The sequence below is a fragment of the Salarias fasciatus genome, chromosome 13, assembly GCF_902148845.1.
Source record: "Salarias fasciatus chromosome 13, fSalaFa1.1, whole genome shotgun sequence".
Classification (NCBI taxonomy): Eukaryota; Metazoa; Chordata; class Actinopteri; order Blenniiformes; family Blenniidae; genus Salarias; species Salarias fasciatus.
The window spans coordinates 23,571,390-23,595,576 of record NC_043757.1 but is presented as its reverse complement, the minus strand read 5'-3'; the positions used below and the strand labels follow the sequence as shown (position 1 = coordinate 23,595,576).

Sequence of the window (24,187 nt, the reverse complement as noted above, 5' to 3'; positions counted from 1 at the left end):
ATAAAAGTTTTTAATAAAACCTAAAGAAACTTTGATTTCCCACTGCAATCTGAAAGACTTCTACTGTTACTTAATGTGTGCCATTTGAGGAGCAGTGGTTTAGTTTATCCGAAGTTATTTGCCGTAAAATACGCATCATCTGCTCAAATGTCCCATGCACACACACACACACACACACACACACACACACACACACACACAGGTAGAACATGCAGCCTCCACACGGGATCTGCTCGCTCTGAGGCGATGGCACCAAACACTACACCCCCATACCTCTCCGGTCCCACAAGCTTAAACAATTAGGAGATATTTAATAGCAAACTGAAGATATTTGCTCTTTTTTCATCCGGTACTGGGCAGGATCCACCGGAGCGTATTCCAGGGTTTCACTATCAGCCTTCACAGAGTCACTGGGGTTCAGGGACCTTTCACTAAACAGCCAGCTCAAGTGAACAAGGTTCAAATGCAGCACTCTCTGTGGTAATGTTGGCCATCACAACGCACGCATGGATGGAAATGGTGCTCTATGCATGCTGTCAGGATACACACACACACACACACATATATGGATGTATCTGTGTGTTGTAGATTACTCTGTGCAGCAGTGATGTGTAAGTAAAGCAATGTCTGTGCTACTGAGTCCAAAGGGCAGATATCCACCTGTCTGTCTGTCTGTCTCTCTCATTTGTACACACACGCATGCACACGCACACGCACACACACACACACACACACACACACACACACACACAGTCAGCACACCAGAGGAACCGTGCATTCATTCTTTCCAGTAATAGCTTGTCAAAGCAGCCGCAGCTAACTGGAGCTAAATAATGCCTCATACACAATTGGGCATTATCCGCCAGGCTAGCTAGCCTCTCACCGCAGCCGCCCAGAGGCTAATGTCCAAATGAGATGGTTCATTTCAGCTCCCTCTGTCTCCCTCCCTCTCTCCCACTTTCACTTTTCTATGTTTATCTTCATGACCTTGTCCCTTTCTCCCCCCATGGAGGTAAAGGACAGGAGCGGCGGAGAGGAGCAGCGGCGGAGCGAGGAGAGAGGAGATAAGGGGTGATGGTCATGGCTGCTGGGGTTTTTGTGTGCGCTGAAGAGGGGCATTAAGGGACAGAGCCAGAGAGGGAGATATACAAGGAGAGACAGAAAGCTTCAGGCCACAGACCAAAGACCACGCCGCCTCTTAAGTGATCTGATTGCTTTGCTGGAGAACTACAGTGACCACTCATAATGGTTACTAATAATACATGTCCATTTAGACTGACCCGCCGAACACACACAAACACACAGGAACACACACAAATGCGAAGAGAAGAGCAAATACATGTGCTTACCCTGACAAAAGAGATCACTCTCTTGTCTCATGACGCCAAACAATGCTAAATAAATACAGGAACACAGAAAAGAGAGAGAGACCGCACCGACCACTGAATCTGTTTCAACCAGACGAGCTGAAGTGAATGACACTCATGGTCAATTGATCAGCAAAGCGCTGCGGTGTGTATGCATGTGTTTGGAGGGATGAGAATGGGCTTAAATGACGCTCATTGATTAGCTTTAGGCCTGTGGCCCACTTAGGGCACGCCATGTGTTTCCTCTCACACAGAGGTGCCCACACAGTTTTACCGCCGCGCACACACACACACGATCGTCGCCAAGTGGGCGGCGAGCCGAGACTGACAGACAGCTGGACACAGAGGAAGCAAACTGGGAAAACTCCAAAAGAAAGAAGAAGAATGGGCGGAGAAACTAAACATGCATTCTGCATCATCACAGGATAATTAAACTTTTAATCCATTGTTGTGAATGGTTAATGAACTTTGGGGTCCTTTTACATGGACTCTACTCTCATCTCTTTCACATATTTCTAACAGGTGGTAAATACAACCAAAGACATCACTCATATCATAGATATAACAGTAATGTGTTTGGATATGTGCTTTACTACCACAAAACAGTTGAAGGAGTGTAAAAAAAGGCATTGTGTATCACAATAGTGAACAATTTGTTTTAATTGTTAATTTTGCACATTTAACAAACTGTACTTCTTTACTTCTATGTCAGGAAGGACGTTGAATAATTCATTTTAAGAACCATTTAAGTCAGAAATTTGTGTCTTTTTTTTTTTTTTTTTTTTTTTTAGAAAGAGTGTACATATATCTGAGCTAAAACAAACAAACGAACGAACAGGACACTCGCAATGCAGTAGAGAACACATGGCCAGAGATGTGTGTATGTACACACACACACACACAACTCATATAAAGACTTAGAGCACCCCCAACTGGGGGACAACACTGTCAAAAAGAGGCAGTCACACACCATGAAACACTCCAGTTCTGTTTCGACACGTTGTGAATCTCGTATTTATTACAAGGTGCATCATTTATACATCCCTTCTCTCTCGCACCATATTCTGACACTTCACACCACCCGTGTGTGCGCACGTGTGTGTGTGTGTTATATAGCCGTGGCGGAGCTATAGCTGAGCAAATGTTTTCCCACACAGGGTGCAAACAAAGGCCAGGTGACACACACACACACACACACATCCACAAACCTACAGACACACACCATGAAAGAGGTGCAATTAGAGCATCCTACTCCAATTAACCAGCTCTCTAAACAAATCCACATTAGGCCCTCCATTGTGGTTGTGCTTGAAAACAGCCACTTGGGAGAGCAGCATAAAAGCTCCAACTGTATTTTCTCCTCGAGGACGTGTGTGTGTGTGTGTGTGTGTGTGTGTGTGTGTGTGTGTGTGTGTGTGTGGACTGGTGCTGGTCACACACTGGCACAGAATCCGGGCTGTTATGATTGTGGTGGTGGTGATGGGAAGATTGTGCAATCACTGGTGGGTGGAGGGAGAGAGAGAGAGAGAGAGAGAGCGAGAGACAGAGAGAGAGAGAGAGAGAGAGAGACTGAGGGAAGATGCTGTTATCAGTATGAGGAAAATTAGAGCCTTGTAGCGCCGACATGTTAAGCTACTACCCAACCCAAACACCTTCTTAACAACTTTCACCAGGTGTCATTAGCTTAAAAAAAAAAGGTTCTCGCTGTCGCCTATGGTTAGAGATGTGAAACAGGCATTTAGATGAACTCTCAGCTTCGCCGCCCGGGCAGTGTGAGTGGTCCAAGATCCAAGATCCTGGCCAGTCAGCCAAGAGAAGCAGTCAGACAATAAACACCACCTACGACCCATCCACGCCCGTGAAGACCATTCAGACGCCAGACAGAGACGCACAATATTTCAATACTGAGCTGTATTCACTTTGTGATAATTAAACTATAACATTAAACACATAAATGTGGCTCGTGTCATGTGAGGAAAGTTGTGGAAAGTATTCTCTGCAAGGTTTAAGTGACATATGAGAATGAATATGTTAGGAGAAACAGCCCCGCTGCCTGCTGTGTGCTGATAGAGACAGAGAGAAATGTGTGTAAAACTATAAAGTCTAATTCAAGTCACTTTATACATATAAAACATTTTTAAAAAGCATGACGAAATCCTTGCTATGCCAAATAAAACTGAACATAAGAAAAAAGTTTTTTCTCCAACTTTCCCTAAAGTCCTTCTTATGAAAGACAGGCAGAGCTGTGACTCCATTATATCGTCACATGAGAGCGCAGCCACTGCGCCATATGTCAGCAGGCAGGAAATAAGTCACAGCGCCTCTTGTCTCTTTAGTTCGGACCCCCCAGAGACTCCACAGCTAGTTAGTGATTATTGCCGTCTCTCAGGGGCACACTTGAAAATCAGTTAACTTTCCCCTCAGAGGCCTGCACTAGCCCACATTAGCATTTAGCACGGCCATTAGCGTCAACACCTACTTTAGCATTAGCACAGCCTACTGACAGTTGAAGGCCCCTGTGGGGCCATTTAGAGTCTCCAGATAGAGAGCGACTGACAGCATGGAGGAGGGACTGCGGCGGTCTGTGCATCGCGGCTGTACCGAGTCACAAAGCAAGTTAATGGCTCTTTAGCTAAATAGCAAACACATTAGCCGTTTCAGCAAAGACACATTGACAAGCTGAAGGCTGACAAGCAGCTGCTCCACCTCTCCGCTAAGGCTTTTTGATTGAAAAATATATATATATTAAAAAAAAAGTCTCTCCATTCCCATGAGCCGCTTGGATTTATTGATAATTATTATCAAGAAACTTTTCAGTTCCAGTAAATCATCATGATGGCAAAGTGACAGAACTACATGAAGTAACAGTGGAAGAGCTGCTTTGTTTCAAAAGCGAAAAGCTTTCAATCTCAAATACAGCTTTGTCTTATTTTTCTAATGGCGTTACGTCACCTGGCGACGGTGCGAATGCAAATCAAGCAAACAGACACTGAACACGCGCTGAACACTTGGACCGGAGCCAAAAATCTGTTCCCATATGGCCATATAGCCATTTAACGTACATGTTCCACTCCCCCGGCTCCCACATGCTAATCACATTAATCATCGGTTTGTTTTAAAACGTCATTAGGGACGGTCGCACACAGATTTGTACGCACGAAAACAAACACGCTCGTGTACTGTTGCCCCTTTGGAAATACCCGCCGGTGCACTTGATGAACACAAGAGAGAGTCGAGCCAAATCAGCGATATAGTGCACTAATCACTCGTCTTCCTAATGGACGTGAGCTCTGGCCAATTGCGCTGGTGCATATGTTTATGGCGCATGCAGACCCAGTGCTGATAAACACAAAAAGTGTCATGATGAGCAAGATCGGGGGTGTCAAATGTAAGGCCCGTCGGCCAAAACTGGTCTGAAAGGGGCTCAAATCCGGTCTGTGAAACCACCAAACTGACCGTGTTGTTTGGGTTTATGAAAATATCGACATCAGGCATAGGCCTCCTCTGCACCACAACAAAGGAAACTTTGAAGTTATTATGGCAGCGTTTCACCGTCCAGATGAAACTAACCTGTCCCCTGAAATAAAAAGTGCTTGACACCCCTGTTCGAAATGTTCTTTCCTGTATTGCATGTGTGAATCTGATTTACAATGTAGCCATCTAATATAATGCAATCGAGCACAATCACTCATGTGAAAGACTTGCACTGAGGCAGCTTGTGAGTTTGCAATCGAGGAGAAATATAAGAAACTGAAAACTTGGAAAATGAACTTAAAAAGTCAAAGAAATTGAAAGACAGTAAGATTTTTCTCGATAAAAATAACTGCTGTTTCTGAATCACTCGCTGTGGACTATTGCAGTATTTTAAGACATAACACAGCACAGAGGGCAGAGATGATGCCGAGTCAAAACCTTACTAGGCACTAAGCGTAAGTACGTGCATGCTCAAGAGCGCAAAATGCATAAAATAAAGCTTTAATTTTTTTTTAAACTGCACTAATTTAGAATTCATACACAAAAAATATTTGGAGTTGTACAAAACGGTATTGAAAAATTTAAGCTGTGCTCCTGTGGTGTAGGAGGCCCCCCGACAACCTTGTTTTAACCCAAAACAACATAAAGGCTGCACGCTAGGATGATAGTGCAAGCCAGTGACGTGGACTCTTTGATTCCCAGCATCACAACTGTTAATCACGGCTCAGTGATATTATACACTCTCTTCTCACACGCTCGTTCTTTGTGTGTACGTTGCATGGCCGGAGGGGCTGGTGGCCGCTGAGCTCGGGCACCATAGGGGACACTGCCAGGAGGGGCATATAGGGGCTGGGCGACTTAAATGGAGAAAAATCCAATAATTGTATCCGTCCAGAGGGGGGGCGAGCTTTTAGGGAGGGGAGCGACCTGTTATTACTCTTTCTTTTTTCATTCTCTCTTTCATTTCATCCCCTAATTCTAGGGTTGAGGGGGTAACCTAAGAAAAGGAGGGAGCGGAGCGGCGAGACGTGAGGGCTGCGGACCGAGCTCGCTGCTAAAGTATGTCCTTGTAATTAGCCGAGTATTAGCAGCGGTGACAATGCAAGAGCACTGGGCAGGGAAGCACCCTTTAACGCTCTACTCATTTCCTGAACTTAATCCCCTCCGCTTACTGGTAATAGTGCACGAGTGCACACGCAACTGGACACACACACATACACACACACACACACACACACACTCAGTAATGCACAAATTCAAGGCTGCTCCCACCGGCTCACCTTCAATCCCTATTGTGCCTGCAGTCATAAAGGTGGTTTACCGCGGGGAACTTTAGCGTGCGTGTGTAGCGCACACACATACACACACACACATACACACTTACATAAACCTGCAAGTCTGCATCTACAAATTAGCATCAAGATATTTAGGCGGCGTGGCGACTGTTTGCTTTTCGAGTGTCAAGATGTCTCTAACACCCAGCAGCACTTCAGGCAAGACCCTGCTCCTCCTTTCCTCCAGCGAACAGATGGAGGAGACAAGGCCGCAGAAACAAAAATCAATTACTTTCAATTAAGTCAACCAGCAACTCTTTCAATGTGCCCTCAAGCCACTCAAGTCTTGCTTACAATACCTCCAACCCCCCCGCCCTCACGCGGCGGTGACACACACACTCACGCTTTAAAAGCCACGTCCACTTACTGCGTGACTGTCTTTTTGTGCTTAGCGGTTAAATTATAGACCTGCAAACAATTACTGTTGGCGACGGCTAAAAGTGGTCGCCAACGTTTGACGCGGTCACTTTTGGCACGACCGTGCAGAATACGAAAAAGTTTCGGAAATCAACAGATGGCATTCTGTTGTACAGCAGCTTGCTAAAAAAAAAAAAATAAAACAACCTAAACTGCTGCTTTTACCTGCCGCTCTATTTCAATATAATCCATTCATTCATTCAAAACACACAGCAATAATCTGGAGTTGATTTTTTTTCTTTGTATTACAGAGAACATGAAGAAAACTTTGAATGGAGTCAGTTCTCCTTCAAAATGCTAGAAACTCATTTTGTGAAATAAGATCTGATGTTTATTTTGACATTATTTCTACATCTTTGTTTATTCTAGACGGATCACTGAACAGATCCTATGCTGAGTCCAAAGTAAACTGATATTAGCTGAAATGAGCAGGAATTGCTTCAGTGGAGTTTCGAGAAATGTAATAAACTACAGGCAAAGAAGCAATTAACGACAGCTTTGAGTTTGAGGGGGGGAAAAAAGGAGCGTATCAGCGTAAACCGATTGCGCGACGCTCTGAAGACGCTCGTGCAGTATTTTAGCTCCGCATTGATTTTTGTTCCATTAGCTTAAATCACAGCCGTAAGAGACACCTGAGCTCAATCCGGAGCGCACCAGCGGAGAACCATTTCTATAGAGAGCATGCTATAAACAGCGCAGGGGGAGACCAGAAACCTTGTCATTGACACAACAGTCTGAGCGAGCGTGTGTCTGTGCATGTGTGTGTGTGTGTGTGTGTGTCTGCCTGCCAGCTTCCAGTCTACTGCTATTGTCTAACAAGGTCTAATTAGCACTATGGCACAATGAATTAGCATAATTATGCAAACAGGGCTCCGCTAAAGGCCTGGCACAAGGGGAGACTACGGGGGGCACCTCGTGCAACACACACACAACACACACACACACACACACACACACACGGCTGCGAAGAACACTTAGCCACAAGTGCCACAAATCAAACATGCATAGATGAGTGAGACAGATCATCTGGATGCGGGGAACGTGCACACGTACGTGTCCTGTTCGCTTCAACAGAAAGGGAGGAGAACATGAGGCTGTCATGCCATGTCCAGACGAGCATGGTTTGTTTGACAGGGCATTTATGGTATGTATATTTCTCCCCCTCCTCGCAAATGCATCCTTCGGTTACAGGCAGGCCGTGACAAACATCAGGTACACACACAGAAATGACCAGTTACCCTCAGCGCTGCCCTCCCTCGCAGCACTCAAAACATCCAGGGCTTATAGTATTTACCAGCGGGGGTGATGGGCGAAGTCTGTGGGTGATAATAAGGAGGGCTGAGAGGCTGAAAGACTAGCAGCCATTCAGACAATGACGGCCGTGCCGAAGAAGGCTCCGTTTGGCTTCATTAGGACGCGCGGCTCTTAATCACGCACACACGGACACACACAAACGCTCTGTTAACGTTGCTTCCGGGGGCACGGGGTTTGATTATCGTGCATTTGCCGAAAGGCACAATTTACCAAGAACTTACTACTGTAGCCCCTTGACTGAAAATTCACTCACTTCAGAAAGTTTTTGCTTGGATTTGAAATGAGGATAAACTCGTAGAGCTGGAATGATTTCTAGAAAAGTCAAAAGTTTGACCCCATATGCCAGTCATCCTGCGATCCCCAGGACGTCCGACTGTCCAATCACAGACGAGATTCACTCAGAGGTCAATCATTTGTCAAAAACACAAAGTCGTGTTGAAGAACTGCCAGATGTGAAAAGTTTAAGTAAAACTAAAAGAAATCCAGGTGGCTTCAATGTAAATATCATCATTAATGGGATAAATGTTGGGATTTTCAGTTTGTGCGTTTTACACAGTCCACACACACTTAAGTCTGCCATCCCCCAAAGGGTCTGTATTGTGCTCCAAAATCCTGACCCCCTTTCAGGAAACAAGCGCCGCTAAATCTCCAAACAAGTGTACAAAGCTTTCTCACCCGCCGCCGGCCAAAGAAGCAGGAAGGTCGCAAGTTCAGAGTTCAAATAGTTCAAAGTGAAAGAGCTCGGCCCGATCATGTATTGAGGAGGAATAACGAGTGAAAAATGTCACTTTTTGACCTCTGGTTTCCCACCAGAGGGAGCGATTTCTATTTATGCAACAACAGGTGACGGTCACCCGTCACCTGGGCGAAGGCGGACATTTCTGACAGTTCCACCTGCATCTCCGAGCCATGGGAGGTGAACAAGGTGGGACAGGGTTGTATCATATTAGAGTGTTGTCTGGGAACTCAAACAGCCGAATGTTCTCTCCTCTAACATCCACTTTCAATTTCCTAAAATCCTCACGCCATGCCTGCTCCTCAAGTCCTGAAATGAAACCATTGACTCCAGCTTATCTCCACCTCAAGAATCAACATATTGTTCACGTACGTGCACAGTCGTGCTGGAGACACAATAGCCAGGAGAGAGGGTCCTGCTGGGAGGGGGGGTAGCAATTTTAAGCTGAGTCCACACATTTTGGAGGCGGCGTGCTAATCCGGCCAGGCTTTTTAGCCCGCTATTCAGGAGGACAAGGACCCCCAGGATTTGAGCTTGTCCACACCTCAGGGGTGGAGGATTATCAAGGCAGCAGGAAAGGTGGAGAGGGTGTGATGGAGGCTGACATGAATGTGTTTATTAGCACAGTCACAGTAGATTTTAGCAGCATTGTTCATGACTGTATATCTTTGTGAGGAGCACAAATACCTCAGTGTGTGTGTGTGTGTGAGTGTGTGTGTTTGTGTATTTAGAGGGGTTTCTCTTCATCCCCACCCTCGAAAATATACCCCAGAGCTCTGACAGGGTCACCTCTGGGCCTTTCAGAGCCTCCTCTCAACCAATCCTAATTGATCTCACGCATTACTAGTCCCAAACATGAGATGGAGAACAGGAGGGAGATGGCTGCCCTATTGTTTGAGGAACGAGGTCCCCTTCGCTGTGGCTCTCCACTCCTTCACGCACACGCACGCACACACACACACACACACACACACACACACACACGATCCACCTCTGGCATGCCCACCCACCATCTCCCCCTTCTCCCCCCCCCTCTCCCCTCCTCTGCGCTCTCATCTCCGGCTGTGCTAATCCACTGGCCAAGTCAGGAACTCAGTTACCCATCTGGCCAAGCATGACTCCAGCTGGGAGAACAGAGGGATGCAGGGGCGGGAGGAAGAAAGAGGAGCAGCGGCGAGAGGGGCAAATTGAGAAAGAGGAATGCGGATAAGGGGGTAAGTAGCTGGAGATGTCTGAAGGAGGAAGCCTTTATGCCACTGACAGTTTTATTCTACAAGGAAGAAAGAATAAAGGGTTGAATGAGGATGGCGGAAAGTATTGGAGTGACACAACCTGATCTCTTAATTTGTATTGAGACAGTATTGATCCTCCCGCCTTGTAATGAGAAGGATTACTCATTCTGGCGGGTTGTAATGGGAGTTGCCATTTCACTCTGTCAGGACTTGGACTATAGTCCAGTTCCAATGTGCAGTGAAGTAGCTCCGAGTCAGGATGGTCACCTCTGACCCCGACTCCTCTGGAACCATCTGGCTGGTTAACGGTGACCTGCGACCTTTCCCGACCCATCACGTGTTAGTGGGGAAGAACCTCCACCAAAAAAAAAACGGTTACTAATCACTTCAAATCAGACACTATTGACACTGTCTGACTTAATATAGACTGCCGAAACATCTGAATAGTGATCGTACAAAGTAGGAAGAAAGTGAACTGAAAAAAAAAAAAAAAAAAAAAAAAACTAAAATCAGAAGTAAACTCAATCAAGCGTGGCACTTCAGAGCTGAAGGTCAGAGAGAAGGCTGCCACGGCGCCGCACCATATCATAGAGCATGTGCAAATCCCTGTTTGAGTCATGTTCTTTCCTTTTCTCCCAAACCACTCATCACTGTCGGCTGAAGCAATAAGAAGACTGCAGCCCACTTTCCCTCCAAAGGGCGTCTGAAGGTAGTTGGGAGGAATGAGTACATGATAAACTGTTGTGGAAGGCGCACAAGAGACACACTCCCGTTCAAAGAGATGGAATCAAACCACCTGCATCAAACCATCAATCAAACACTAACAGCACACAGCATGAGGTTAACCCAAACTTGTTGTGTCTGCGAGGGTGTCAAGGATAAAAGCCGAGGAGCAGTTTGAGTAAAACGAACTCCGTCGGTGACACAATAACATGCATAAACTCACCAACACGTCATGAACAACGGGTTCAAGTTGTACTTACAGACATTACCGGTGTTGTCAAAACTGTTGAGCACTTCATTGACTCTGAGAGGACCCAGATTATCCCTGAGATACAAAGGAGAAAGATGTTAAAAGGAAATACAATAACAGTAGTTTTCTGAGCATTTTCACATAAGAACACTGGAAATAACACATTTTATATCACATGTTAAAAGTTGACATTTCTGAGTCAGCTAAAGGGACATTTGAAAACATTTTAACCACATATTTTTAAGCTTATCTTTAAAATCTAAATATAATCGAGGACTTTAAACAGTGGTCTGAAGTGTAAGAAAATAACCCTTTGTGTTGTGCTTTCTCCTGGTGCCGGCAAGAAACTAGAGTCCAGCCCATTCAAGTGTGTGAGTACCTGAGTAAGGCACTGCAGTCAGGAAAGGAGACACTTGTGTACTCCACCCACTGGCCATCTGAGGTATCGCTGTGCTCGTGTCCCGTCAGCCTCTTCCTGCTGAAAAGGTCAAACGTGGCAAACCTGCGAACAGACACCTGTTTGACCTCGGGACTGTCCGCCTGCTTCTGACGCAACACCTGAGACACAAGCAACAACACAGTCAATATTCAGCAAGAATCCTTCAGGCATCAGTCACTGTCAGAATCTGTGCAGGATTAATAAGACCTGTTTGTTTTGCAGGGTTTAGTCAAACAGAGAGAAGGTTGAGTGTGGCTCCAAACTGAGGATCCTCCAACTAGGAGATGAGAGTGCTAACCCACTGTTCCACCTTGCACATCTTTACTACCACACATGATAAGAATCTGGTAATACACAATATATTGAAACGGTAATTGATTTAACAGTTTATTTCCAGGGCAGCAATAGTTATTAGTGTGGCCTCACAAGAGCAAGGTTGAGGTCAAAATCCCATGTTTTGCATTATATTTGTATGTGTGTTTTCACAGTAGCCTGGCTCCCTTACCTCCTACTGACTCTAAATTATTCATCTCAGTGGATTGGCCCTGTCCGCCATGTTTTAACCCTCTCCCTGGTTCAGCACACCTACATTTCAACACTTATGTCCTCAGTGAGGTTCTAAAAAAATTCTGTCGGTGGAGTCCAGTATGCCACAGCAGGCAGAGACCTGAAACACACAAGTCTAAATGTGTTTGGAAGTTTATGATTGCTCATCTTTGTATCTGCCATGTGTTGTACAAGCCAACAACCCCAGAGCGAATCTAGCATTTCACTCAATGTCACTCAGGAAAGACCAGAAGCCCTCATGAACCTTCTGTTATGGAGGATGGATGAAGGGATTTGTTTGTCAATGAATGTGTATTATTCTGACATACTTAGTCATCAGATATGTCTATTGTTATTGATAATGTTTTAAATGTAGTTTCACTGAATTCTTTCAATATTTGAGTTACCTTATTACTTTTCTTTAACAAATTAGTCATTGTTCAAACTTTATCAGTGATTGTATCAGTACGTTTTGAACAAACCTAAATCTACCCATTTAGATGCCAATATCAAGGCTTTCAATTACAAATAAATAAATATGTGAGTCTGCCTGTCGTTCAGCTGTACTGGGAGTTCATTGCTGTGCCAACAGCAGAGTGAAGAACACTTCATGGCCCCATTGCAGGGAGCTCTTCTTGTCAGCACAGTACAAGGTCTAGATTTTGTCCATGTATGGCAAAATGCAAAAGCCCTCTGGCTTTCTCCAGGAACAGCCCAGCAGAGACAATGATGAATAGCAAAGGGGGATACAGCTTGCTGAGGCGATTTCTGTGTTGGCCTGATCCACACAGAGAGGACAATTCATTAAAGAGTTCAAATACTGAGACAAAATGATTTATCACAGAGAATCAAGCTGAATTTTACAAACAAGCCAGTGACAGTGTATTTAGGTGTTGTGTGAGTCTGTAGTGGCCAGCTGTCCCCTGTACTGTTGCATGCTGGGGCAGCTGGCTGAGGGTGGCCGACACCAGCAGGTTCAGCAAACTCATCAGAAAAGCCAGTGGCATGGTGGGAGTGGAGACGGACTCAGTGCAACTGGTCTCAGGTCCAAACTGAGGTCCATCCAGAACAATTATACCTTGTTCTCCTCTATGATACATGGATATTAAAGAAAACATGCTTTGCAGGGGGAGATCAGGTCTTCAGTGAGAAAGGCTGGCTGTGTTGATGTCTTCACATAAACACACCTCTAATCACCTCCATGGAGATGAACAGTATGTACTGCGATTCAAATCCAAAGATGCTCAAGAAGCGGCACGTATTACAACAAAACCCATGTGAGGCTCATTGAGAGGAACCGTACCTGTCTCAGCAGGGTCCATCGGGCTCGGGCGACACCGGCACCGCCGTTTACCTTCCGTGGGTCTGGGGAATCTGCTCCGGAGGTGTCGAGCTGAGCTTTTTCCCTCAGAGGAACTGAAGCCGGCTCGGTCTTCTCTGTGGCGCCGATGGAATTCCTCTCCATCTCAGTCTGTGGTTACAGACAAACTCCCCCGGCCGTACAGCGTTCACAGTTATCGGTAGCAGCGCCGCAAAACTAAAAGAAACCGTCTTCTTAAAAAAAGAAAAGAAAAAAAAAAGACACGACTTGACGGTGATCACCTGTTACCCAGAATGCTACTTCCGTACACACACGCCTCTGCAGGCTCGCGTGCAGATCACCGATGCTCCCACGGCTCGATTTTCTACTCTAGAACCTCGGAATGAGTGTCTGGCATTGATTACTTTGGGCTGGTGTTGATGTCACGTCATCAGCCTGACAGGGTTTGTTTAGGAAATCATGCACGTGCGTTGTAATTGCTAATAGCAGACGATTTATCGACAATAGAGACCCGCTAAAAGGCTACATGCGATATTTATTCGTCGAACTTGAAACGTCCAATGGCATTTAGCTGTTGAGAGCGTCATGGGTTTCTGATCTGATCAGCCATTAGATCGTCTCAATGGCCGTCCTCCTCTCGTCTCTTCGCCTCTTCACACCAGCTCAGATTGCAATTTACAGACGGATACCGAGGCTGTGCTCGTCTGTGCAGCGAAGCTACACGTCGGTAAGAGTGTCTAGTTGATTTATTTATCAAGCGCGCGTGTGTGGGGTGTATATATAGATACATTTTTCTTTCTTTTTTTTCAAAGTCAAAACAAAAAGTTAGAAAAACCAAAGCATCATGCTCCTCTAATTCAAATTCAACTTTATTCCTGCCTTGCTTTGACTCACAGTAAAGCTTTTTAATTGGAATAATAATGACTTTCTGAGCTCAGGTTCCAGTCATTCGAACCTATTTCATGATTTGCTGTGATGTTGGGTTTCAGGACACTTCATCCTCATCCGCTGATCGCTCCAGCTCTGTACTGGAGAGGTACAAGGACGCGCAGAAATATTTCAGGAGGAGACTGGAGGCAACATATCACAGGTTTTCAAATACAGCAGATCACACAGTGGTAAGACTCGTTTTTATTTAAGAACATTCATTATGACTTTCAATACTTTCCCAAAGTTTACCATTTGCAAAGAGATGAAACTGAGGCAGATGTCGACATTCACTTCAGCACAGACTGTCAATTTCTTGTCTTATTTTTGTAACAGATCCATGGACATCACCATGTGTATGTCATTGAAAATGATGGCATCTACAGATTTAACAACCAACAGAGTAAGCAGAAACACGTGTTTCTGTTTTTAAAGAGATAAGCACATTCAGTGCCTGCAGCTTTGAATGTGTAATCCATTATGAGTGACTGTGACTTTGTAGTTTGTATTTAATGACTCATTTGTGGGTCTACAGGTGAGCAGGTGTTAGATTTAGGAGAAGTCACTGGAGGAGAGGAGGAGACGGGTTTCCAGAATGAAGAGAGGCTTCACTGGTCACTCCAGAGAGTACGTCTGTCCCCGAAGGAGAAGCACCTCGCTGCGACGTTAAAATGTAGCCGCAGTGAAAAGCTCAGGTAAATTAGGATAAACTGTAAGGAATCGTCTGGTGGTGTTATGACACACATGATGTGCTTTTATTGTGTCAGGTGTGTGGTTGTGAGACTGGAAGAGAAACATCTACTCCCTCTGGGCTCCCGTCACATCAGGCTCACACTGGACAAGGTCTTCACTTTTGGTAAATGTGACACTTTTCTGCTGCCACTCATGAATTTTTCCAGTTTTGACATGGATCTCTGAACTAAAGTTTGAATCATTGTTTCTGTTTGCGCGCAAAGAATGGGCATCGGATGACGTCTTGTTTTACACGGCTCTGGAGGATTTGCGATCGAGTGCAGTGTTTCGTTTGGAGCTGACCTCCGGTGGAAGCAGGATAACCTGCGTGTACGAGGAAACTTCGCCTGAGTAAGTGTTCGCAACGTGACGCGTAAAAGCCGGCCCTGCTCCCACAGCGCTGCTAGCTAAAACTCTGCCGTCCTCCCAGCGTGTTTGTGGAGGTCTCCCTGTCCAGAGACCGACAGATCCTGACCATCAGCTGCAACAGCAGGACCAGTTCGGAGGTGCTGATCAGTCGCTTATCAACACCCCGGGTTGAGCCGGCTGTGGTTCAGCCCCGCCAGCAGGGCCTCCTGTACCACGTGGAACACTGGAAAGGACAGCTTATTATCCTGGCCAACACAGGGCCTGGACAAGAATATCAGGTACAGCTCTGTGTAAATAGATGTATTTATTAGAAGTAGCAAATTGCTGCTGTTTGGTATCAAAATTGCGCGTTTTTATTCCGTTCAAGTGAGGAGATTTATGTTTGCTCTCTAGGTTGTGACGGCCCCTCTGTCAGGGACGTCCTTGCCGTCCTGGGTCTCTTTGTTTTCCCCTGATCCCGGCACTGTGATCAGAGACATGGACGTTGTGGGGGACCATTGTGTGCTGGTCGCCAGAACGCCGCTCAGTCAGCTTGTCCTGATAGTCGTTCCCCTCACTGATGGCAAGGAAGCGTACACAGTTCAGGTAAGGATCTACTTTTAGTCATTCATTTTGACTTGGTTCTGTTCCAGTTTTATTTATTCATGTCTGACACCCCAGCTCCCTTCCTGGGCTTGTGCCATTGAGATCCAGAAACCGGGCTTGGCAGATCAACAGGAGACGTTGGAGTTCCTGATCTCCTCTCCAGCTCGCCCTCCGGCGGCCTACCGTCTGCACCCTGACGGCGGCCTCCTGTTATCAGGCGGCGGAGATGGATCGTCCTCACGGAGTCCAGCCGAATTCTTCACCACGCGCTTGGAAGCCTGCAGCCCGGTGAGAAACGAGCACAGATCATCAGCGTTTTTTCTCCTTCTCTGAAAACATAAATACCTTTATTAAAAACAATCATCATTGCAGTGGCCGTTTTAAAACGGTGCGTTGTGTCCTCTCTCTGCAGGACGGTACGTTGGTGCCCATCACGCTGCTTCATGCGGAGCCTGTGGAGGGTTTATCCCAGGCGCCACTGCTGGTCAGTGTGTACGGAGCTTATGGCAGAGATCTCAACATGGACTTCAGTCCAGAGGCGAGGCTGCTGCTGGAGCAGGGCTGGGCTCTGGCCTACTGCCACGTCAGGTCATCCGTCATCTCTAAAAATACACACTTTGCTGCAGTTTGTTTTTCACATCCTTTTTCTTCGGCGTACACAGGGGTGGAGGAGAGCGAGGCCTCTCTTGGCACAGGCAGGCTCGTGTGGAGGGGAAGCAGAAGGGAGTGGAGGACCTTCGGTCCTGCCTCCTTCATCTCTTCTCTGCAGGCGTCTCGGCTCCGTCGCTCACCGCGCTCTCGGCCTGCAGTGCCGGGGCCGTGCCAGTGGGGGCGCTGTGCAACAGGCAGCCCGGCCTGCTGCAGTCTGTCGCACTGCAGGTGACATCTCCAAGCTTTCCACTGCTTTTTTTTTTTCTGTCCAACTCATAAAAAGTCACCAAAATAAGTGTTTTTTTCTGTGTTCAGGCGCCTTTCTTGGATGTCTTGGGAACCATGGAGGACCGAAGCCTGCCACTAACATTAGAGGATGCAGATGAATGGGGCGACCCGGAGAAAAGCCCAGAGCATAGAAGTATCATAGCCTCCTACTGTCCTCTTCAGAACATCACTCCTCAGGTGAACGGACCACGCAAACTGCACCGGTTCAACGAAAACTCTACAGAGAGATGAAAACTCAGACCTTGGGGTTGTGGTTCTAAGATCTATTATTCATAATGCTGTAAATGGGAATTTTATTTTGAATTAAATTTTTGCTGAAATGTTGAAACAGAATCATTGTTTTTATCATCTTTTGCTCAGTATCAGATGTAAACTGTCGGCGCGCTTGTGCTTGTGTGGGACAGCGTTATCCGTCCATGCTGCTGACGGCCTACAGCGGAGACGCCAGGGTTCCTCTGGCAGGGGTCCTCAAATACACACAGCTGCTCAAGAAGGCCGTCCACACACACACCAGCACAAACCCAGGTATGTTCCACACATGATCTGTAACATAGAGAAGGAATACACTGACTGGACTGTGATTTTTTTAACTTTCAGTCTTTCTATTATAATTGAAATATTTGTTCTATTTATGGTCATTTTTTTCTTCCAGTCCCTTTTTTTTTTTTTGCTCAGTTGTAAATATTTAGTTTCAGTTACTCTGATTCATACCATTAGAATAATCATTTTGTTTATGGGAGTTCATGCATGAAAGGTGGAGAGTGAACAGAAGAGATGCACTCCAGCACCAAAACTGATGCCAGCTGAACGTGAAGTTTGCAACATTGAGAATTTGGATTGATATGCGCGTGTGTGTGTGTGTGTGTGTGCTTTTTTCCGTCTCTGCTCTTTTTTTTTTTTTTTTTTTGAGCGTGCAGTTTCTGCATTGTCCGAGGTTTTACCGGTGTGGGGTCGCCTCCCAGTAGTGGTGTCAATGCGTGTGTCAGGAGAGGCAGCGGGAGCCGTGCGTGTGTGTTTTCTGTCTGGGGAAGCGCTAACAACATCTGAAGTTCATGACCAAACTATAGCATAGGTCACCTTGTGTGTGTGTGTGTGTGTGTGTGTGTGTGTGTCAGCTAATTGCTCTCATTTCCCCTCAGACAGGCTCCTTTTCCCTCTCACTTATAATCTTCCTTCACCACGTTGGTGGTACTCCTTATTTACACCTCTCTCTCTGCTTAAGTGTGTGTACGTGTGTGTGTGTGTGTGTGTGTGTATGTCTCTCTAATCTTTCCCTCCCTGTTCTCCGGAGCCTTTGATAAAGTGCTGATGGCACAGACACATGCAGGCGGGTGGGCCGGCCCATTAGCATGGTAAAGAGATAGAGTATCGGCGCAGAGCCAGAGATTAGGCGCCGCAGACTGGGAGCTGTCAAGGTCAAGACCGCACTGGTGGAGCACTTCGTACCGCCGAGACAGGAAGCGCTGGATAGTTTGGAAGGGGCTGAGAAGGACGATGAATGAATGAAAAGATGTAGAAAAGACAGGTGTTCTTTTTTTTTTTTTTAAGAAAATTTTCCCCTCCCTCACTTCTCTGTTAGAGTGTGAACCGGCGCCCAGCATAGTTTTGAATATTCAACCCGGGGCAAATCATCACGGACCAGAAGATTTCGAACAGCTGCTGGAGGAGGTAAGAAATCCCCCTGAAACTGGAAGACATGCAGAACTTTTTCCACTGTGTTGAACGATCACCTTCAACTCTATTAACTGGTAAAACGTGCAAGAAATGCAAGAACATGATTGATGCAAAAAGCAAAAGCGGAACATGAAAACTCTTCATAATGAGCAGACCTGTTTTCCCCAGGGGAGCACGCGCTGTTCCAGGTCTCGGAATGAGTTTAAAGTCCATGTGGAATATTATTAACTACACAGACACCTGGCAACTTTCAGCCTTTGACTTTCAAAGTACAGTTTTTGTTTAATCAACAGGTTTTAACAAACTTGTTTGGAACGCCACAAATTTAATTTCAGTTAAAAAAAATACACAAGCTCTTCCAAAATGTTTAAACTGTGCAAAAACAAATGCAGAGTGTCTTTACAGTGATTGCTGGATGCATTTATTTATTACATAAACCGGATAAACTGCAGTTAAATATGTTTTGCGTCTCACTGATTTAAAACCATTTCACTTTTCATTGAACCGTTTCCTCACTTTAAGAAGATAATTGTTGGTTTTTAGCGATTGATGGGTAAGTGTTCTTTCTCTCCGATACAGGAAGCCCTCAAGTTGGCATTCTTGTACACAGAGCTGGGTCTGGACCTTCCTCGACCTTCACGCAAGAGGAGGAGATCGCTAAATACCAACAGGAGATCCTCCTGATCCAGAGATAGAAGCTCGCTGCCTCGGCAGGGAAGAGGCCTCAACCTTTAAAAACAGCAGTGACTGAAGAAAACGTGGCTGACTCAGACATAATGGTGATCTTTATGTAGCTTCCTGCTGCTGTGAAGCTGTGACGGTATCCATCAGCACTTGTACAGGATGTCAATGAACTCCAGATAGCAGGCCTTCTCAGAGATGTAGCACTCTCCTTGGTGGTTCGGGTTGAAGCGGGTGTCGGTTGAGTACCGGATCATCAAACCCTCTCCCGGTTCGGTCAAGATCTGAGACTTTGGGAACTCCCTCCCACTGTTTTGGTGGCTCGTGCTGATCAGGACCTTCAGCCGCTCGGGGAACTCGGGGAAAGAGGAGAGATCCGTGACTGCGGATTTCTCCCCGAAGTTCATCACCATGAGGTACGCCCGCTGCAGCCCGTCGAACTCCCTGAGGTAGGAGAAGACCTGGGCGTCGGCGTGCACGTAGCAGAACCAGCCGCGGTTCAGCGGCAGCTCCGAGCTCCGCAGCCGGTTCAGGAAGCGGTACTGGGCCAGCACGGACGTGTCGTCCTGCATCTGGGCCTGCACGGCGAGGAGCGGGAGAGAGCGCCTCAGTGAAGGAAACCAAGTGCAGAGGTGACGATCTGCCCGAGCGTTCTCCTACCTCCACGTTGAGGGTTCTGTAGTTGGGGTGCACGGGCAGCCAGGTGCTGTTGGCGCCGCTGCTGAAGCCGGCGTTCACGTCGTCATTCCACTGCATGGGAGACCTCTCCGGGTCCCGACTTAAACTCTGCAGAGGAAGAACAGGAAACGGGGTGAACCTCTCCAGATGTTCAGCAAAGTGCCAGCGGATCCCAGTGTTCAGATGTTCAGTCATTCTTCCAGGTTGTATTTAGTAGTGTCGATATTTATGACACCGTGACTTTTAATTTCTACACTCTTCCTTCCTGTTTCCTATAATGTCAAAAATATTAAAATCCATATATTTGTTTATAACTTTTTTGTGTTTTCCATGTCCTTGGTCGTTTTCTCTATTGTCTCCCAGCCATTCTGAATGTACAATACACCACATAAACTATAGCTGAATCAATTTCCAGGTGTTTTGTTTGTGTGCGCGCGCGCAGAACTGACTGAGTTGTATTTTCCAGCGGGGTCCTGTATCTGACTGTCGGTGATGTTGATGTTCTGCATGCCGATCTCCTCGCCGTAGTAGGTGGTGGCCGTGCCGGGGAGCGTGAGCAGCAGCATGTTGATGACGCGGACTTTATCGGGACCGGCACTGGTGGAAATTCGAGGTCTGTCGTGGTTCCCAACCTTGGTGACGGAGGATGAGAACGGACAAAGGTCATGAAGATGGGAAAGCAGGGTGGAATTAATGGTTTTTTGCAACAGCAGACAAAGGGGAGAGATGACGGCGTCTGCGTGGACTCACCACCCAGTTGGGCCACTTTCCCTTGGGCATGTTGGACATCCACAGGTTCACCAGCTCTTTAGCCCACAGCCCGCTTTTGTTGTGAGGCAGGTCCAGCAGGTAAAAGTTGAAGGGGAAGTCGCTCTCCCGAACCAGGCTCGTGCTGTAATACATCATGGTCTTCCACACCTCGTCATAGTCGTACGACTCTGTCACCATGAACCTGGAGCGCAGAAGTGTGTGTCACAATGCAGAAACATCCATTTGTCTTACAGAATAAATCAATGCATGATGCAATAAACAACAAGATGACAAACGTATCTTCCAAACAAGCTCAGTTAATCTTAACCTTGAAACTGTCAAAAGCATCAAACGCCGGTCAAACCTGTATCGGCCGGGCTCGCGGCTGTAGTTGTCTATCTCTGCCCTGAAGGTCCTGAGGAGGTCGTGCAGGCCCACCTGGCTGGTGGTGTAGTCGCTGTGGAGATCCCACTCTGTGGTGACCAGCTCCTAGGATGAAGCACGTTGGAGGTGATGCAGCTTCAGGCATGTTCAAGTAGTTTTAGTGCAGAGGTGTCAAACATGAGGCCCGCAGGCCAAAACCAAACGCTAGCAAATTAGCACTGAACTCAAAAGCCACTGAGCCAACTCTGCTCTCACTGAACTATTCATCCCACAGGCTGTAAACTGCACCCCGCCCCGACTTTACAGCTTTAATTACAAGTAAAGCAGTAACGATAACTCACTAAGTCGTATCCAAGGCTGTTATAAAGTCTCCTTATCTCCATTCAGATATTATCATCGCGCTTGATTTCAGTGTGGGAACAAATCGTGTCGCTGCTTCGCTCTAAATTTCATGTCGACATCGGATGAATGTGTAAATTTCGGTGGGATGTCTCTCGGTCAGGCGTAAGTGGATGAGTCAGTCCCAGTGTTCGAGCATCACTCTGCTGTGGTGAGTAAATCCCAGTCACTTCCTAATCCACTGAAATATGCTGCTTTTCTACTAATCTTTCCTCTGTGAGAAATAACTGCCGCCTCTGTGGAACCAAAACTCTTTCTTGCCGAGCTTAACTCGGCGCGTATCATGGACCTTTGAATTCCAGGAGGGGCATTTTCTCCAGAAGGGCACAACATGACCCTGATATTTAAGCCAGAGATAAGCGATAAGTGATAGTCATGCACAGTGCGAGCCCTCTCACTCCGCTCTCCGTTACGTTCCGTTTGTTCTGACGGCGGGAAGCCCTGCCTCGGCCCACGGTGTCGCTTTCATGCCAAAGATTATTTCAATCAGGCCTTTGAATGTCAGGAGTTATAAAATTTATTACAGATAAAAAAAAAAAAGAAACTGTAAACTACGGCACACTAAGTGAGCTTAGTGTGCAATTTCAAATTAAACATTAAACCTGTAAGCAATAAATCCATCCAACAACACTTTGCTATTTTTATGTAATTCAAGGCGTCAGGAGGCTGGAGTCCATCCCAGTGGACCGAGGGGAGAGATGGGACACCCTGGACCTGACACCGGTCCAAACACATGTTCCAAACACCTGACAGGACGGCCTTGAACCTGGGAGCGACTCTCAGTGTGAGGGGAGAGCGTGGAAGCCACTTTCAGCGGCTGTTTTGCAGTTAGCGGGGGGTGGTGGTGATCGGGGTGAACACTCACGGGTGGTTTGTTTGGATCCACCTGAGGTTCGTCCCTCAGGTGTTCGGCCTCCAGGATGTGCTTCACTGCGTCCATCCGGAACCCGTCCACTCCCTTGTCCAGCCAGAATTTAACGATATCCTACAAAATAAACCAGATAAAACAGGTGGGCGGCGTGGACAGCACTCCTCGAGGCTGAGTGTTATTTCATGTTCATTACCAAACGATGATCGGTTATAAACAAGATAAAGAAGTCCCAGGCTTCCTTTCACCCTCCTGTACTTTGTGCTGTGCAGCAGCAGATAAAACACAATGATTAACTACTCTAAGTTTTTGTGTAATCTGTTTGTTGTGTATTACTTTGTGAGGTAACAAAGGATCTGAAACGTGTTGACAGTGTTTCCACAGTGCAAAAAGACTTCATTACTTTATCCAGTGTGGGATAAATGTTTCTGTGTTTTACAGCCATTTGAACATTTTATCAGCCCTCAGCTCAGTGAGTGTCAACAACATATCAGGCTTCAGGCTTCAGAAACTAACGATACATCTGGTGAACTAATCAATTATCAGTTGTCGTTAACAACTTCAAGAGGAGGACTGAATACACCGTGACATGGATGACAGACCAGATTTTGGGACAAATGAGTCAGTGGCTGAGGTTTTGTGTGTGTGTGTGTGTGTGTCCTTGAGTAATCTTACAATCATCTCTTTCATGACGTCTGGGTTTCTGAAGTTGAGGTCAGGCTGCTCTTTGAGGAACTGGTGCAGGTAGCACTGTCCTCTGACCTCGTCGTACGTCCATGACGAATTCCCAAAGATGCTCACCTGGACAAAAGCAGTGAGAACCACGCTTCGTCAGCGTCTTAGGAGGATTTTTCTTTACAGAACAGATCAAATGAACTTCCTGTACACTCATCAGTAACCACGCGGAGTGCCTACCCAGTTATTGGGCTTTGGGTGTGTTGCATTGCAGTTGGTCCAGACGTAGAAATTCTCGTAGTAAGGATCTCTAGTGCGGCTCAAGTTGAACCAGCGATGCCTGTCACTGGTATGGTTTGGAATGAAATCCATAATCAGCTTCAGACCTGGTGAACACAGGGAAACATCACCAACCGGTCACCATCAACGAACAACCAATCTGCTGAGAGCACACACACCTTTGTTGTGCATGTCGGCCAGCAGCTCCTCAAAGTCGTGCATGGTTCCAAAGATGGGGTCGATTTCGCGGAAGTCCTCCACATCGTAGCCGAAGTCCTTCATGGGGGAGCGGTAGAAGGGACTGATCCACACCGACTTGATGTTCAGGTACAGGAAGTGGTCCAGCTGCTGCCTGATGCCTGCAGACCAGAGACAGCGAGGACAGAGACTGTCAGAGACCTGGAAGATCAAATCCACTGCTGATTCACTGAAATGACGAAATGAGAACTCTTTAATCTGTGCTGACAGCCAGCTTTTGAGTTTGAGGATAGTGAGTGTGTGTGTGTGTGTGTGTGTGTGTGTGTGTGTGTGTGTGTGTGTGTGTGTGTCTTCTCACCTCGCAGGTCCCCGATCCCGTCCCCGTCGGAGTCCTTGAAGGAGCGGGGGTAGACCTGGTAGACCGGGGAGCCCTGCCACCAGCCCAGGCACCCCGGGGAGAGGGCGATCACGGCGATGGTGATGCCCACCAGCGCCAGGGTGCAGGCCACCGTCAGCCAGAACAGCACCTCCCGGGTCACCCGGTACCGGGCCTGGGAGGAGTACCGCAGCAGCACCTCCTTCGGCATGCCGGCGTACGGCTGGATCTGGAGGTACTCCTGCCCCGCGTCCGAGCTCAGCCGCTTGGCCGCGGGCTCCGGGCTGGAGCGCCCCGCCGCCGCCGCCGCCGCCGGCCCGTCGCTGTCCGCCTCCCGGTAGCTCGGGTTCCGGGTGCACTCCCCCATCTCCACGCTGGCCCCGGAGGACTTCCCCAAACTCATCGCTGCTCTGCTAGAACCGAAATAGTGTGGTCCAGGAAAAAAAACTGACAGCGGAGGATTCAGAGCGACAGTCAGAGAGTTCTGGAGGGAGAGAGAGGGAGAGAGAGATATAGAGGG

General features: G+C 47.0%; 3 protein-coding genes across 5 annotated transcripts in view; 1 reads left to right on the top strand and 2 right to left on the bottom strand.

Annotated features, from left to right (window-relative positions):
• camkmt (calmodulin-lysine N-methyltransferase) overlaps positions 1–13,349 on the bottom strand; it is a 112,863-nt gene extending 99,514 nt beyond the window's left edge. The window contains exons 1-3 of the mRNA XM_030105903.1: positions 13,136–13,349; positions 11,227–11,405; positions 10,858–10,922 (exon numbers count right to left, since the gene is read on the bottom strand). Coding sequence (XP_029961763.1) covers positions 10,858–10,922; positions 11,227–11,405; positions 13,136–13,297 — 406 coding nt within the window. The 5' untranslated portion in view covers positions 13,298–13,349. The remainder of the gene's footprint in view (positions 1–10,857; positions 10,923–11,226; positions 11,406–13,135) is intronic.
• A 259-nt stretch (positions 13,350–13,608) lies between these two features.
• prepl (prolyl endopeptidase like) lies at positions 13,609–19,213 on the top strand. Of its 2 annotated transcripts, XM_030105902.1 has the most exons (15): positions 13,609–13,880; positions 14,143–14,271; positions 14,417–14,483; positions 14,616–14,775; positions 14,848–14,936; positions 15,037–15,163; positions 15,243–15,459; positions 15,575–15,766; positions 15,842–16,054; positions 16,179–16,354; positions 16,429–16,645; positions 16,733–16,882; positions 17,110–17,230; positions 18,285–18,373; positions 18,959–19,213. In XM_030105902.1, exons 1-15 carry the CDS (start codon positions 13,776–13,778, stop codon positions 19,061–19,063), a joined length of 2,157 nt encoding a protein of 718 aa, XP_029961762.1. In that variant the 5' UTR covers positions 13,609–13,775; the 3' UTR covers positions 19,064–19,213. The 2 variants fall into 2 exon arrangements, 1 of the variants encoding a protein (XP_029961762.1); XR_003932616.1 differs by lacking the exon at positions 18,959–19,213 and having other exon boundaries at positions 17,066–17,230; positions 18,285–18,312.
• LOC115398894 (protein phosphatase 1B-like) overlaps positions 18,642–24,187 on the bottom strand; it is a 23,350-nt gene continuing 17,804 nt past the window's right edge. Inside the window, exons 6-15 of one of the 2 annotated variants that reach the window (XM_030105899.1) lie at positions 23,650–24,151; positions 23,273–23,452; positions 23,055–23,200; positions 22,815–22,940; positions 22,137–22,256; positions 20,853–20,977; positions 20,489–20,690; positions 20,188–20,370; positions 19,721–19,846; positions 18,642–19,638 (exon numbers count right to left, since the gene is read on the bottom strand). In XM_030105899.1, coding sequence (XP_029961759.1) covers positions 19,207–19,638; positions 19,721–19,846; positions 20,188–20,370; positions 20,489–20,690; positions 20,853–20,977; positions 22,137–22,256; positions 22,815–22,940; positions 23,055–23,200; positions 23,273–23,452; positions 23,650–24,151 — 2,142 coding nt within the window. In that variant the 3' untranslated portion in view covers positions 18,642–19,206. Of the gene's footprint in view, positions 19,847–20,187; positions 20,371–20,488; positions 20,691–20,852; positions 20,978–22,136; positions 22,257–22,814; positions 22,941–23,054; positions 23,201–23,272; positions 23,453–23,649; positions 24,152–24,187 lie in introns of both variants that reach the window. The other variant, XM_030105897.1, reaches the window with a different exon arrangement.

Bases quoted from the DNA above. Each gene is read 5' to 3' on its own strand.
- prepl (XM_030105902.1), top strand. From the start codon at position 13,776: ATGGCCGTCCTCCTCTCGTCTCTTCGCCTCTTCACACCAGCTCAGATT. The intron at 14,272-14,416 runs GTAAGACTCGTT...TTTTTGTAACAG, and splicing joins ATACAGCAGATCACACAGTG to ATCCATGGACATCACCATGT. The intron at 15,460-15,574 runs GTACAGCTCTGT...TTTGCTCTCTAG, and splicing joins GGCCTGGACAAGAATATCAG to GTTGTGACGGCCCCTCTGTC.